The sequence below is a fragment of the Salvelinus alpinus genome, chromosome 12 (assembly GCF_045679555.1).
Source record: "Salvelinus alpinus chromosome 12, SLU_Salpinus.1, whole genome shotgun sequence".
In the NCBI taxonomy this organism is placed as follows: domain Eukaryota; kingdom Metazoa; phylum Chordata; class Actinopteri; order Salmoniformes; family Salmonidae; genus Salvelinus; species Salvelinus alpinus.
The window spans coordinates 8,203,826-8,220,728 of record NC_092097.1 but is presented as its reverse complement, the minus strand read 5'-3'; the positions used below and the strand labels follow the sequence as shown (position 1 = coordinate 8,220,728).

Here is a 16,903-nt window from a genome sequence, read left to right as displayed (position 1 = left end):
TGGGTTGAATAGTCTCATTTATTTGCGCTTTCTCTCAGGATATCCCAAACATTTTAAAAGAATAGAAACTTGTTCCCATTACTGTTTTATTTTACAGGCAATTAAACCGCTACTAAATGGACATGGTGATAAAAGCGTTCATTGGTTTCTTTTTTTTGTTTGACATTATTAGCATAAACTGGATTCTACAACAGCCTACTGTGAATAGCCTACAACGCCAACAAGAATTCACACAAAATACACGAACTCACTGTAACAGTTCACACATTGCATGCTCTAATAGAGATCACTCAGGACAATGCAAAATACATTTATCCTCTAGACTTCAGAAGGTTAGACATTTACAGAATGACAGTACTTCATAAATGCAGCTGCTTCCCTGACCCAGAACACTGATGACAGTAGTTATTCAGAATGTCAGTCAAGTTGAAACGGGCTCTTTTTGCTGCAAAGGTGCAAGTCCCAACAACAGTTATGTAAAACTCCCAAGACTGGAGTTAAGGTTACTGACCTACATACAACTTTAACAAGCAGATTGGTGACTACAGTAGCCCTGTACATGCAATTAACCCTTAAAATGGGAAATCTGCATTTGCTACATCCATTCTTGGACTTATAAATATCTACCCATTGATTCTTGAAGAATATAACGTATTAGCGCCTCATGGGCTTAGTTTAACTGTTGTACCCCACCAGAACCCCCAGATATGCTTGTTTTACTCCAATGTTTGTAAAGATAGTAAATGTAAACAAACATATGGCCTTAAGATATGGTTAAAACTAATTTTTATATCATGGATGGTCAGTCCTTGCATCCATTGCTCTGTCTATTCATTTGAGAGTGGTTACAGCCCCATCCCTCAGCTTTTTACCAAAACGGGTTGGTAACACACTTTGTTTCAACTGCTGATTGCCCTTTTAAGTTGAGGTTACCAAAGACATTGAATCAATAACGTTAAAAAAGCACACAAAAAAAGGAGTTTGTATTTACACCAATGCTCCTCCGCCATCACATTCTTTCATCAAAAAAAGGGAGACGTTACACGTACATGGAATGGTAGCAGTGTTAGAAGAGGGTGCGAAAAGTGGGGAATGTCTCAGTGTACTGCCAAATCCTGAGCCATGTGCATGGAGAGAAGCGCGAGAGGGACCAGATATTTAGTTAACAGAGATGCCAGAGGAAAGAGAGATGGCCTGGTCCCACTGGCTCCACACAGTGCAGGCCTCTGTCTAGGGGATGGGGAAATCCTGGTGATATTTTGGGTGTGATATCACACCCACACCACCAAATTGACCCCATGGACTTGTATGTTTGTGTTTAAAAAAAAAAAAAAGGCTCCTCTGTCATCCAGCCCAGATGTGATGTCACCTCCTCCATCAGGCATGGCGATTACAAAGGGCTGGTGGGTCTGCAGGGTGGGAGGGGTAGAGATACTGGGTCTTTCTATATCACCTCCCTGTTGTTCCGAATTGCACAGCAGAGGACCATACTGAAGATCATACCAATGACCTGAGGCAAGAGCAAAAAAACATCTATATTAGTAGACTATAAGCTTGTAATACAGTTTTTTTGCAGTATGATGTGTAACATTTTGTAAATAATCATATGTAACATAATGTAATTTGTGCCCGAGTGTCAGTAAGATCCTTACCATTACTCCTGCTACACCAATCCCCACATATCTGATAATGTAGAGCTTTTCATTGAAAAAGCCCATTATTGCATTCAGACAGTCCTGGAAACATAAAGATATAGGATAATGTCACTTACAATACCTTTATTCACTATTTCTTACAAAATAATAAGAGCACATTAAGGGTATATTAACCCTATGCTCTAAGCACAGTTAACGGCACCACTGTACTATAACTAGCTTATAAAACTAGATTTTTTTATTTTGTAATGTGACCAAAACAGCTGTAGGTCTACAGTAATGGCGCTCAGTAGGGGACAAGCAGTAGGCCTATGGTAAAACAATTTTCGTTTTCAACATAGAGGATTCATCTTTGCATCTGCCATTATAGCGTGACAGCGTGGGAAGGGTGCCTTTTCTGTCCCCAGGAAATGCGGTGTCTTTACTGTCCTAAGGAAATGTCACTTCTTATTTAGTGTAAAATGTGGATTCCAAAAGGCTTTAAATATACGGTCAGGTGTCCTTTACTTTAAATACACAAAAATATGGATCTTGAAAGGGAATTTAATAACTTTTGTATACTTTTATTCAATGGATGTAGGCGTTTTTGCCATGTCCCCGGTTGTTATTCATCAACTTCCACGGGAAATATAAGCCATAAAGCCTCTCTGATTCAGAGGTTCGGTTAAATGCGGAAGACACATTTCAGTTGAAGGCAGTCAGTTGTACAATTGACTAGGTATTTCCATTATGCTAGCTCAATCTTGCTCACTGACAGAGCTTTGGCTAATTTAGGCTCCAAATGTATGTTGTAAATAAAACAGGTTGGAAAAAGCACCAAAATAAAAATGAAGTGCCTGAGCTTGACCAATATGTTTTTCTGAAAGTCAAACATGTCCCTTTTCTGATAGAATAATTTAAAAAAGTCCCCTAAAGTTATAAGGTCCAAAAGCCACTGCATAGTATGAATGACACGGCAGCGCCATTGAGGCAACCTCCATTTTGATGTAGTCAGTTTTCTTCACGATTGGCTGATCCTTCCTGATGACCCGGTTGGACACGACTCCAACAGGGTCACCAGGAGGGATTAGCCAATGAAGTTGGAAATCCCACCCAGTTGACTAAATTAAAATGGTGGCAGCCCTCAATGTCGCTGCCCATACTAATATGGCCTTTTGGCCACTAGAGGCCTCTATCAGAGTTGTACCTTTGTGTCTTCATCAGCATCAGGACACAAAGGCGAAGGTATGGAGACACCACAGCAATTCAACTACGGCAAAAAAAAAACATAGGATATCAAAAATAAATATTGTATATCAACACATAGAAATGGACAACATTGACTGTGTGACATGATCATGTACATATGAGAGCAAAAATAAAATGTAGTTTAACTCACAACATTGTGGTACATTTCAGCTACAGCAGTGCGGTTGGAATTTTCTGAATTCTCTGAAATAGATTCACTGTAGAATTGTTGAACGTCTTCGATGATCTAAAACATAGATTAAGGATGAATCAGTAAATCAAATAAGTAAGAGATCGAGATTGCAGTACAAACAAGCGGTTGTCTTTAATTCACGTTTAATTAAATATCGGAACATTGATTAAAGTGGATATACCTTGTCTTTGCTCATGAATCCAAACACACCTGCAGCAACCTCTGCACCAAAGATTACAAGAAGGCAGGCAAAGAACTGCAAAACAGAGAGGGCAGTGGTATATTAATTCACAGAGTATCCTGTACATTTGGCCAGGAGATTTCCCTGGTCAGGACATATGGTCAGCTAAAACTCAGGGCCTACAGTATGCTAATACAGTCGCTAGTGAAAGTCTACACACCCCTAGCATAATCTTCACATGTTGTTGCCTTAAAATTAAATATACAAAAATAATATCTTTTTTTTTTTAACTGATCTCCACAACCGACTCCAAATGTTCAAAGTGAATTCAAAATGAAAGTCTTGTGGTGGCAGCATCATGTTATTGGCAGGAACTGGGGAGTGTCAGGGTCAATAGAAATATCAAAGGATCAAAGCCCAGGTAAAAGGTACAACAACAAAAAACCTAACTCTGGATAAAGTTGTATTTTTCAGCAGAACAATTACACAAAATGTGAAGGCCAGACACACCAGAATGGCTTTCCAATAGGTGTTGATTGTTCTTGAGTGGTCTGGTCTCAGTTCTGACTCAAATTTGCTTAAAAATCAGAGACAAGGTGTGAATATTGCTGTCCTTCAACGATTCCCAACCAAATGTACTGATCTTGAGCAATTTTGACAAAAACAATGGATACTGTTGCTCTAAGAGTTGTGCAACGTTGGTAGAATCTTATTCAAAATAATTCACAGCTGTGATGGCTGCCAAAGGTGCTTCCACCAAGTATTACCTCTGGGGTGTGAAGACATATCAAGACATTTCCATTTTTTAAATGTTCTATAGCTGTCATTCACTTAAAAAAAAATAAGTGAGTTGGTTGTGTAGATCGGTAGGATAAAAAAAATTAAAAAACACTTAACAGTGAACTTCAAAATGCAACAGGTGGAACAGGTTATGATCTAACATGTGCAGTACATGAATGACCTTAGGCTAAAGACACAACCTGATGCTAGGCACCTGAGGTAAATCTCCCACCAATTACCCACCGACGCAAGGAGACACTGTGACTCCTTCACAGCTCCACAGCAACCAAAGAATCCCACCAGCATCATGACCCCGCCTGCACCAATCAGGATGTACACGGCTGAGGAGAGAGAGAGAGAGGAGAGAGAGAGAGAGGAGAGAGAGAAAGAGAGAGAGAAAGAGAAAGAGAGAGAGCAGTGAATCAACAGAGGGTGGCAGCATTAGGCAAGAGTGTAAGACATGGAATCTACCATGCAGCACCACAATCTAACTACTAAGTAAAGTGTTGGAGTATCCAGTATGTAATACTATCTTCATGCTGACTTTATGAACTGTAAGTTCAAATGAGTCACAGAGGGAAAAGTGGTGAAAAGTCTCATCATTAAAACAAAGTACTTTCCCACTTCAAAGTGCTCATTGCACATTATTCAAAGTTACTCTCGGTTGATTTGAATATATTTTGCACACCCTGGATAGCAATGTGTTGCTAAGGTAATCCAATGTTCCACTTTGCTGAATTTGCAGCAGTATATGTCTCTGTAATCTGTCTCATCAACACAACGCTTATACACTGCTCAAAAAAATAAAGGGAACACTTAAACAACACAATGTAACTCCAAGTCAATCACACTTCTGTGAAATCAAACTGTCCACTTAGGAAGCAACACTGATTGACAATAAATTTCACATGCTGTTGTGCAAATGGAATAGACAAAAGGTGGAAATTATAGGCAATTAGCAAGACACCCCCAAAAAAGGAGTGATTCTGCAGGTGGTGACCACAGACCACTTCTCAGTTCCTATGCTTCCTGGCTGATGTTTTGGTCACTTTTGAATGCTGGCGGTGCTCTCACTCTAGTGGTAGCATGAGACGGAGTCTACAACCCACACAAGTGGCTCAGGTAGTGCAGTTCATCCAGGATGGCACATCAATGCGAGCTGTGGCAAAAAGGTTTGCTGTGTCTGTCAGCGTAGTGTCCAGAGCATGGAGGCGCTACCAGGAGACAGGCCAGTACATCAGGAGACGTGGAGGAGGCCGTAGGAGGGCAACAACCCAGCAGCAGGACCGCTACCTCCGCCTTTGTGCAAGGAGGTGCACTGCCAGAGCCCTGCAAAATGACCTCCAGCAGGCCACAAATGTGCATGTGTCTGCTCAAACGGTCAGAAACAGACTCCATGAGGGTGGTATGAGGGCCCGACGTCCACAGGTGGGGGTTGTGCTTACAGCCCAGCACCGTGCAGGACGTTTGGCATTTGCCAGAGAACACCAAGATTGGCAAATTCGCCACTGGCGCCCTGTGCTCTTCACAGATGAAAGCAGGTTCACACTGAGCACATGAGCACATGTGACAGACGTGACAGAGTCTGGAGACGCCGTGGAGAACGTTCTGCTGCCTGCAACATCCTCCAGCATGACCGGTTTGGCGGTGGGTCAGTCATGGTGTGGGGTGGCATTTCTTTGTGGGGCAGCACAGCCCTCCATGTGCTCGCCAGAGGTAGCCTGACTGCCATTAGGTACCGAGATGAGATCCTCAGACCCCTTGTGAGACCATATGCTGACACATGCACATTTGTGGCCTGCTGGAGGTCATTTTGCAGGGCTCTTGCAGTGCACCTCCTTGCACAAAGGCGGAGGTAGCGGTCCTGCTGCTGGGTTGTTGCCCTCCTACGGCCTCCTCCACGTCTCCTGATGTACTGGCCTGTCTCCTGGTAGCGCCTCCATGCTCTGGACACTACGCTGACAGACACAGCAAACCTTTTTGCCACAGCTCGCATTGATGTGCCATCCTGGATGAACTGCACTACCTGAGCCACTTGTGTGGGTTGTAGACTCCGTCTCATGCTACCACTGGAGTGAGAGCACCGCCAGCATTCAAAAGTGACCAAAACATCAGCCAGGAAGCATAGGAACTGAGAAGTGGTCTGTGGTCACCACCTGCAGAATCACTCCTTTTTTGGGGGTGTCTTGCTAATTGCCTATAATTTCCACCTTTTGTCTATTCCATTTGCACAACAGCATGTGAAATTTATTGTCAATCAGTGTTGCTTCCTAAGTGGACAGTTTGATTTCATAGAAGTGTGATTGACTTGGAGTTACATTGTGTTGTTTAAGTGTTCCCTTTATTTTTTGGAGCAGTGTATATTTACAGAGGCCTGTGGATGTCCTCATTAGCTGCTCCACCCCTGCCTGAGCAACAATAACCCTCTCAATACAAGGAGCAGGAAGAGAGACCATCATCGCAGGGCAGGCCTAACAAAGACTCTGCTGGGGTAGCATCTGCTCTGAGACTAGTGTCACGGTCACCACAGCACTGCGGCTCGGATGGTGTCATCTCATCTCCCCTGTGATGCTCCCCCATGCCCCCTCAGCCCAGCCCTCACTACCAGCCCTTCCCTGAGACAGTGAAACAGTGCGACACTTAGACGATGATACGGTAGAGTAATGGTACACCTGGGAAGTCCCCATGCTCAGTGTGTGGCTTAATCGACGACACAGGCAGGAACTGCTACGGCTGCCTAATTAGACCACATGGGGGCCCATGGTGCGCTGAGGTTGTTTTCGTTGTTTAAGAACAATAGACAGGAGGTGAAGCGCAGCGGTCCGCTGTGGCTGCACTCTGGCTGGGGGAGGAAACTGGAAAGAAGAGGGCTGGCTAAGCTCATAGCTGATCTCCTGCTTAGCGATGGAAAACATCATGAGACGAGACAGGCGCCTTGCTTTACACAAGCAAAGCCGGCGATGTTGATAAGACAGCCCTCCAATCCAAACACATGTACAGCTCCTTTTCAGTGTCTGCGATATCTAAGCATTTGCATTTCTGTGCTGCCCCAACATTGGTGGAGGTTATCAATGGGCAATGCAAATCTTTGAGTGTTTAGTGTGCAAATTGACTAGCACTGTAAGTACACTGCTCCCCATTGGCTTGCCTCAGCTTACACAGACACAGAGGCACAGAGGTGACAGAATGGAAAGTGAATCATCTATAGGGAATGCTGCCTCCTTGATATCTGTCCCTCTATGATATCCCTGTCTAATTAGTCTCGTCTTCAGTACAACCGCAAAAAGGTAACCTTTCCCTCACATATTGTTCTTATGCTGCCCAATATAATATTTATCTTGTATCCAAGGCTCCCTTGGACTATGACCAAAACATGATCAATCTTAGTGCTATGTTTTTTGCCCAGACATTTGTAACGTCTCCACATTAAATGTGAACTCAAATGGATCCGAATACGAGGTTATGTTGGCTACAACAAATACAGAAAGCCTTATTGGATACGATTTTGAGTTTGGTTTATGATTCCTGTTGCTGCTGTTCTATTGCTACCATTTCATTACTAATCAAAGCTGTCATCTGATGCTTTGTGTGCTTTGCTTTTTACTGTGAGCTGGTCGAAACACTTACTATCTGCATACTGCTCGCTTTTCTGCAGAAAAGTCTAGGCGTCAAGTTATATGTAACACGATTCCCGAGCCTTGTTTTATATAGCACATCTGTTCAGGACAGGTGATTGTTATGCATTGCCTAGACATTACCACACTCAGAAATCCCTATGTTGGGGGTAGCTCTCTTTGTACCACATGGTTTGGATGCCCAGGCAAGAGCTGGTATGGCATTTGCATTGAAAGCCAAAATGAACTTACAGTGTTATCATAGCCAGCTACATTGCATACATCGTCCCATCAGTGATGACACACCAACCCAAAAGGCTTGGGAATGTACCCAGCTCTTCTTTTACTGCATTTAACTAGGATTTAATAGAAAAGCTGGCATCAGATGTCGGTATCACAGTGTGCAATGAATTATGCAATTTTTGATGATATCATGACTCTCTGGCTGATGGGAGTGGCGGTCGCTAGGAGACAGTCGCCTCAGAGGCCACCCAATGAGCTACAGCAACCTGAGGGCAGCAGCCAACTGGGTGAAGGCATGGGGAAGAGTTGGTAAAGTGAGTCACCATTTTAGGTTACGCTCTAAATGGAAGTAACAAGAATAGGCTGCATTCTACTCATGTCCATGTAGGAGACCAATTGAGAGAGAGGATATTATACGGAACACCGATACTTAATACTGAACGTTGAGAGGCCACTTGAAACACAAGACAGTGTCTTTGAATACATACAGTATACAATGGCTAATATAGATTGTGACATGACATGGGGCAACGTGTGAATAAAATGTTATTTCAAGTGTAGTTTGCATTTAACCGGACGCTCAGGAAAATGCCCCTCCATGCACTTTCTCTTCAACAAGCTTTCGTGGGGAATATGTGTCTGTTGTTGCAGAAATCAACCTATTATTATGTCCTACAAGGGTATGACCGCAGGCGATTTAGTGTAACTTTAATTTTAGAATAATCCATAAAAAAAAATGCAAGGTTCCTGTCATAGCGTATATGTTCCTATGGGACAGAAACAAGAACAGGTTAGATTGATGGGAAATGCTCCAACAAACACAAAGATACCCACCCATTAAATACTGTACTTACATTTACATTTACATTTAAGTCATTTAGCAGACGCTCTTATCCAGAGCGACTCAAATGTATTCCTACCTAAGTAAACGTTGTAGGTAGCTGGGCCATGTTCAGTACTAGGATATGTGCAAAACCTTTTTGAAACAGAGGAAATGTAACACTTTGCTATGGCTACGTTGTGCAAATACTGACCATGGTAACTAAGTACAGTACAATCATTCCAATAGAACCAGTGGGGAAGGTGTTCCGACGGTCTAGGGTCCTGGTCTGACTGTGGACTCACCTATGAAGAAGGTCTCGGGGGCTCCCTCTCCATTCAGGAGCTGGTCTGTCTTTGGGTCAAACATCAGCCATAACCCCACTGCCAACACCAACGAGCCACACAGCTGGGGAGCAGAAAAGATCAAGCATGCACATACCATGAAATAAATACATCCTCAACATTCAGGGAATATTCACTGAATAACAACGCAACACAGTAATCAATGAACACATCTTGCACACTATTGCTTAATGTACACAAATGTGTATTTTGTCATCATAAACCTTGACCTTTTTTTAAAGCATCATGTTGCATACTATAGATGTGAGATACTGTACAGACCGACTAGTGTCTATGAACGTTGTTTAGTCTTGACCTGACCTTGAGAACAGATCAGGACACTGCACAGCATTGGTCCCCATGAGAGCTTAAATAGAATAACCCATTGATTGAAACCCAGTAACACAAGGTGGTGTCACCCATGACTCCATGTGACTTCGTCACATGTACCATCTGGCCTTTTGTAGAGGCCTGGGCAGATGCTCTTTGGCAGATACTGTTCAGTAAAATGTTTTACTCTGAAAACAACAATGACTGTCAAAAAGGCTGTTTCAATGAACATTCAGTATCAAATAATTGACTTCACAACTAACTAGTCCTTGTGTCCTAGTGTCGATGTCGGCGCCAATGCTGAAACCTAATTAGCATAATAAAAACATCCCCATCAAAACCCGTCAGTTTAAGCTAGAGAAAACAGTTTTTTTGCATGGGCTGCGTCTCAATCCACCGCTTCCGCCAATGGCGGCCTTCCGCATCTGCAGTGGAAGGTGGCTAAGCTACAGTGGTGTTTGTCAGGCCATGAGACATCCCGAAAATCTGTCTGTAGCAATCTGAACGAACTAGTATGACCGCTATATGGAAAGACGAGACTCTCACGAGGGTGTTCTCTGTTATGCTCTACGACCCCCACAAGCGGCACGGGACCGCCGATCTGCCAACTTCTGTCTAGTATCCAAACAGTTTGTGCTACACACTAATATGACCCCTCTTTGTTTTGCTCTAGGACACCCACAAGCCTCACAAGACTCGTCTGAAGATAGCTCGGTACCAGCTAAAATAATGTATGGAAGTAGCAATCATTGAAAATAGTTTAGTGCCAAAAAAAGGAGTTAAATATGGGTAAAAATATATGAATAATTTCCTGATCTCTCAGAAATAGGACAGGTACTTTAAAACAAACTTCCTTTTGATTATCTGGTTTTCCATGTACAGTTGAAGTCGGAAGTTTACACACACTTAAGTTGGAGTCATTAAAACTCGTTTTTCAACCACTCCACAAATTTCTAGTTAACTATAGTTTTGGCAAGTCGGTTAGGACATCTACTTTGTGCATGACGCAAGTCATTTTTCCAACAATTGTTTACAGACAGATTATTTCACTTATAATTCACTGTATTACAATTCCAGTGGGTCAGAAGTTTACATACACTAAGTTGACTGTGCCTTTAAAGAGCTTGGAAAATTAAAGAAATTGATGTCATGGCGTTAGAAGTTTCTGATAGGCTAGGTGACATCATTTGAGTGAATTGGAGGTGTACCTGTGGATGCATTTCAAGGCCTACCTTCAAACTCAGTGCCTCTTTGCTTGACATCATGGGAAAATCTAAAGAAATCAGCCAAGAACTCAATTTTTCTTTTTAGACCTCCACAAGTCTGATTCGTCATTGGGAGCAATTTCCAAACGCCTGAAGGTTCCACGTTCATCTGTACAAACAATAGTACGCAAGTATAAACACCATGGGAACACGCAGCCGCCATACTGCTCAGGAAGGAGACGCGTTCTGTCTCCTAGAGATGAACGTACTCTGGTGCGAAAAGTGCAAATCAATCCCAAAACAACAGCAAAGGACCTTGTGAAGATGCTGGAGGAAACAGGTACAAAAGTATCTATATCCACAGTAAAACGAGTCCTATATCGACATAACCTGAAAGGCCACTCAGCAAGGAAGAAGCCACTGCTCCAAAACCGCCATAAAAAAACAGACTATGGTTTGCAACTGCACATGGGGACAAAGATCGTGCTTTTTGGAGAAATGTCCTCTGGTCTGATGAAACAAAAATAGAACTGTTTGGCCATAATGACCATCGTTATGTTTGGAGGAAAAAGGGGGGCGGCTTGCAAGCCGAAGAACAACATCCCAACCGTGAAGCACGGGGGTGGCAGCATCATGTTGTGGGGGTGCTTTGCTCCAGGAGGAACTGGTGCACTTCACAAAATAGATGGCATCATGAGGAAGAAAAATTGTGTGGATATATTGAAGCAACATCTCAAGACATCAGTCAGGAAGTTAAAGCTTGGTCGCAAATGGGTCTTCCAAATGGACAATGACCCCAAGCATACTTCCAAAGTTGTGGCAAAATGGCTTTACAAAGTAAAGGTATTGGAGTGGCCATCACAAAGCCCTGACCTCAATCATATAGAAAATTTGTGGGCAGGACTGAAAAAGCGTGTGCGAGCAAGGAGGCCTACAAACCTGACTCAGTTACAACAGCTCTGTCAGAAGGAGAGGGCCAAAATTCGCCCAACTTATTGTGGGAAGCTTGAGGAAGGCTACCCGAAACGTTTGACCCAAGTTAAACAATTTAAAGGCAATGCTACCAAATACTAATTGAGTGTATGTAAACTTCTGACCCACTGGGAATGTGATGAAAGAAATACTTCTCTCTACTATTATTCTGACATTTCACATTCTTAAAATAAAGTGGTGATCCTAACTGACCTAATACAGGGAATTTTTACTCGGATTAAATGTCAGGAATTGTGAAAAACTGAGTTTAAATGTATTTGGCTAAGGTGTACGTAAACGTCCGACTTCAACTGTATGAATCTGGTATTCAATGTGTTTCTATGGGCTAATAGAAGTAAGGCCAAATTCAATGTTTCATCAATAAAAAATGTATACACTTTTTTTATGATTAAAGGGGTCTTAAAATTCCAAATAAAATGAGTAAGTGATCCTTGATATAACCATCTTCAGACAATTCCATATGTTAGCTTACTACAACCCCCCACCCCCCTTAAGTATTACAAGTAGACATCTAATGGTGTTATGTTGTAATAAAAAAAATACATTATCTAGTCTGTCGTTAACTTCTGGGGACTTTGTCCTTCAGAGTACCATGTACCAGGGCAGCCAGAGTAGACACTGCCTTAAGGTCAGTGTTGCATTTGAACCCCCTAATGATAATGGCAAGGATAAGCGGAGAGTAAGCTGATCCTAGACCTGTGCCTACAGCTAAAACTCAGAGCTGGACAGCCCATGGTGTCTCAGCCACAGGCTGTGCCAGCCTCACAGGCCTACAGTCTATAGATGGGTGACGTAACACACACTGGCATTGGCTGCCCGTTGGCACTGTACCCCAAACTGACGCTGTACGCTTTCTCCTGTCCACTATGACCCGCCTTCTTTGGCTCGTCTCACAACGCCACTGCTTTTTGTCTCTTAACTGGGCACAAAGGGCTGCTGTCTGACAAAGTGACATCACTCTTCCCAGCAAAAAGAAAGTCACATCACAGTGCCAACTTGTATGAGGGAGAGGGATAGGAAATATGGTTGCAAGCAGGTTGGCTGCTAGGCATTTGTAAAGTTCAGCATATTAATGAATACTATGTGTTTTAAATCACTTACAATTTTAGAGGCCAAAACAAAGGCTTCCAAACTGGCTGTGATTACAGGGCAAAACAGATCAAATGGACGTGGTTAAATATTCAACCATTAAAAGTTTAAGACCTGCTGCTACTCTGATCTGTCCCCTATATACATGTAACTGTTAGGGAACCACTACAATATATCAGTTAAATTCATACAGCATTCTTACTAACGGGTGCAACAAGTATAGCCTCTTACAAGACACACCTCAAAATATGTTAACGAGTCAGAAACATCAATACCATGCACTCACTAGTAGTGATGTCACGTGTAATACTGGAGCTCTGAAATATGCATCGAAGTTGCTAACGCCTCGAACACACCTACAGCTTTACGCAAAATCTTACACAGCATCATCTTGATATGTGTGCAACAACAGAACGCACTGCAACTGCCTCTGCAAGGCAATGCTGCAAGGCACACATAGCATTCCATTGGAAATGAATGTACTTCTGGTGTGCCCAATTTCAAAAACACTGTTGGTGTGATCGAGGCGTAACTTCAAAGCAGTGTTCCGATGTGTGTATCACTTTATCAGAAGTAAGTCATCAGCTTCGTTTGATCACGTGCTTTTTCAAACCATGTGTTGCAAAACGCAAGATCCCACTCATATTACTGTGGTTCCAGTGCTTTCTTCGATTAAGCGGCTTTCAAACACCAACCTTTACTGGATAACGTACTTAAAAATATATAGTTAGGATTTTGTACATGTCATTTCACCTGAATGGTAGATTTGAAGGTTGAGTAGGGAACATGCAGGGACATCAGGGTATGAGGTTGAATCCTGTTTAAAGCACATGAGTTTGAAAATAATTTTATGTGAAACCGAACATTCTGCACTGTTGTTCAAATATTATTTTTATTTAGTATAGTATAAGCTTCTGTGTTAAGCATCCTAAATAATGCCATATATTCAGTTTTTGAAAAATAGTCAACATGAAGGCAAAATAGGGAAGCATGACGTAAGATGCAATCCAACTAGGCTATTAAAGCCCAAAACTTACCGCTGTGCCACAGAGTTTTTATACAAATTCAACAGTAAAATGTTTTGTAAAATGTACATTCTACAGTGTCTTAGTGTTGAAATTACAGTGTGCTGTAAAACACATTTGCAGTATTTTGCTGTGCATTCTACAGTGTTTTACTGTTGAAATTAGAGAAACGTCTTACAGTGTAAATCACAACAGTCTAGAGCAAACTATGCATACTGCTGTAATAGATGTCGTTATAGTGCAATTACATAAACCATTTCATTAATATTTAAATAACATTTTATGTGGAGGTTCATTCACACTTTGAGTTGACACTAAACATGAAGTTCAGTCAGTCCTGTGAAGAACTGTGACCTCAGAATACAGATGTAATAAACAAATAAAATCCAAATGTATTAGTCACATGCACCGAATACAACAAGGTGAAATGCTTACTTTACAAGCCTTTACCCATCAATGCTGTTCAAGAAATTGGGTTAAGTAAATATTTACCAAATAAACTTAAAGTAAAACATACAATAAAAAGTAACACAATAAAATAACAATAACGAGGCTGTATAAAGGGGGCAGAGGTTAGTCGATGTGTGGCACCACCTAGTATACCGAGCCGTTGCAACGGGATTTGAAAATTTAGTCCATTAGTACAGTTGCTTGGTCAGTGGTAAGACTATAAACTGGACAAAAGTGGGCTACATGAGAAGTGCAATACTGTTTTAACCAAGTGTTAGTGCGGGTTTTCAGTAAATGTATGTAAATCATGAAGCTCATGCGCAAATTCTCAACAACAAAAGAGTGATCAAACTAAGATCCTTCAACTATATCTGGAGGGAGGTGAGTCGTGGTTAAAGGAGTTACCATGAGAACATGTCTTTGAAGAAATACTGCTGTAAACATTTCATATAACGTGTGCGTGCGAGAGAGCGCGTACACGCGCGCTTTCTATCTCAACCATCAAATAAGAGAATATGATTATATTTGGTAACAACATGTTTCCGTGAAAATGAGTTACATTGATAGAAATCCGACAACAACAGAGGAAATGTACTTTCCCTCCGGACCGGCAGAATAATATAAATGCATCAGCTACAGCGGCGTGAGAGATGGATTTGCTGCAAAAAGCATCTGCAATTTATGAGGAATCACTATAAATCACAATAAATTCTGCACACATGCAACCATGTTTATGATCGAATAAATGTATCGGTAGTAGGATCAACACTTACCCAGAATATGAAGTTGAAAACAAAAAGGAGATATTTCACGCATTTCATCACACCTTGCACTTTACTCATGATTCCAGAGATTCTGTAAATCCGTCTCTAATACGACCAATAAAAGAATGAAAAGACAGCGATACTTAGTTCTACATGCGTCTTTGACATCAACAATAGTCTACAACCGCGCTGCAATCTCAAAATGACAACATTGGAGAAGCTTTACACCCGTTGTTGGACCGCCCATTTCCGTCATTGGTTTATGAGTGGTACAAATTAATCAGATGGCAAAAATGCTGTGCCCTCGTTAAACTTCCACTTAATTTGATTGTATTTGTTTCTTGTAACAAGCCTATTTTATCCTAGGCTGAAACACTTTATCGAAGGACTGCATTTATAAGTGTATGTTTTCAACCCGTGCAATATTAACTATAAAAGGTTTATTATAAGCTATATTATTTCAACAGTAATGTTTCACTAAAGACATTATAGCATGTAGAAAAACATGCTTACGTTAAATAGCAATGTGTGAGTTGATTTCATGCTCAATCAGATGGCATTCTATAGGCTATATTCTATCTACAGATTATATTTTAAGATCTTATTTCCAAAAACTGAAACTTGGTTGGGTGCAAATGTTTACATTCAATAACTTTCTACCCAACCCGTTGAAGTGCATTATGCCAAAAGAAAGCCTAAGACATTTACACATTAGATAAATTGCCATGGCTGTAATGATACACTCTTAGAAAAAAGGGTTCCAAAAGGGTTCTTTATGGAGGGTTAGGGTTATACCAAGAACTGTTTTGATCTGAAGAACCCTTTTTGGAAGACATGGATTCTGTTTCGCGCCTCAGGATATGACCCAGATGCAGACACAGGAGGCGGATGGTTCGGTTCTCAGAATATTTATTATCACAAAGGGTCAGGCAAAAGGGCAGGTCGAGGGCAAGCAGAGGTTCGTAATCCAAGACAGAGTCAACAAGGGACAGAACGGCAGGCAGGCTCGGACATGGAGAACATGCTCTTGAGTCAACCGGGAAAAGACAAGGATGTCATCAAGATAGACAAACACAAACCGGTTCAACATGTCACAGAGCCTGGAACACTGCGTTTGGTCAGACCAAACTGTATAACCAGGTACTTGTAGTATCCGCTAGCCGTATTGAAGGCTGTCTTCCACTCGTCTCCTTTCCGTATCCAAACCAGGTGGTAGGTGTTCCGAAGGTCCAACTTCGAAAAGATGGTCGCACCCTAGATAGGCTCGAAAGCCAAGGAGAGAAGTGGTAGCGGGTAACAATTTTATACAATGATATCATTGTGGCCCCAGAAGTTGAAACATGGGCGCAGGGTTTTGTACTTCTTTTCCACAAAGAAAGCTCCCTTCGGCAGAGGAGACTGAAGGACGCATGATTCCGGCCAATAGAGAGTCTTCAATGTATACCTCCATGGTTTTGGTCTCCTGGCCAGACAGGGAATAAAGCCACCCCTGAGTTGGTGTGGTGCCCAGGAGGAGGTCAATAGCGCAATCGTAGTGTCGATGCGGAGGAAGGGATGTGGCGCGAGCCTTGTTGAAAACCTCCCGGAGGTCCTGGTACTCCGCGAGAACGGCGGAGAGATCCGAGGCTTTACCCAAGCCCACAAAAGGACATCCCAGGGCAGGCTGCGCCGCCTTAAGGCAATGTGCGTGGCAGAACTGGCTCCAACCCAGGATAGAACCAGTAGCCCAATCGATCAGGGGGTTGTGCCTCTGGAGCCATGGAAATCCCAAAATCACAGGTGTATGAGGAGATTAAATTAGTATAAACTGTATGGACTCACTGTGATTACCCGACACTTGCAGGTTAATGGGACCCATACTGTGAGTGACCCTGCCAATGAAGCGTCCGTTCAAAGCTCTGGCGTCCATGGGAATGGAGAGGAGTTGAGGAGAGATACCCAGCTCAGATACCAGGCTAGCGTCCATGAAGCTCTTGTCAGCCCCAGAGTA

The 16,903-nt window shown here is 42.3% G+C and overlaps 1 protein-coding gene across 1 annotated transcript; it reads right to left on the bottom strand.

Moving 5' to 3' along the window:
* On the bottom strand, nt 1-15,133 carry LOC139535427 (CD9 antigen-like). The gene is made up of 8 exons (XM_071334824.1): nt 14,923-15,133; nt 9,019-9,121; nt 4,280-4,377; nt 3,257-3,331; nt 3,034-3,129; nt 2,842-2,904; nt 1,653-1,736; nt 1-1,510 (listed from the first exon to the last, which is right to left on the bottom strand). The coding sequence occupies exons 1-8, from the start codon at nt 14,989-14,991 to the stop codon at nt 1,445-1,447; spliced, it is 654 nt and encodes a 217-aa protein (XP_071190925.1). The 5' UTR covers nt 14,992-15,133; the 3' UTR covers nt 1-1,444.
* Between the last annotated feature and the right edge of the window lie 1,770 nt (nt 15,134-16,903).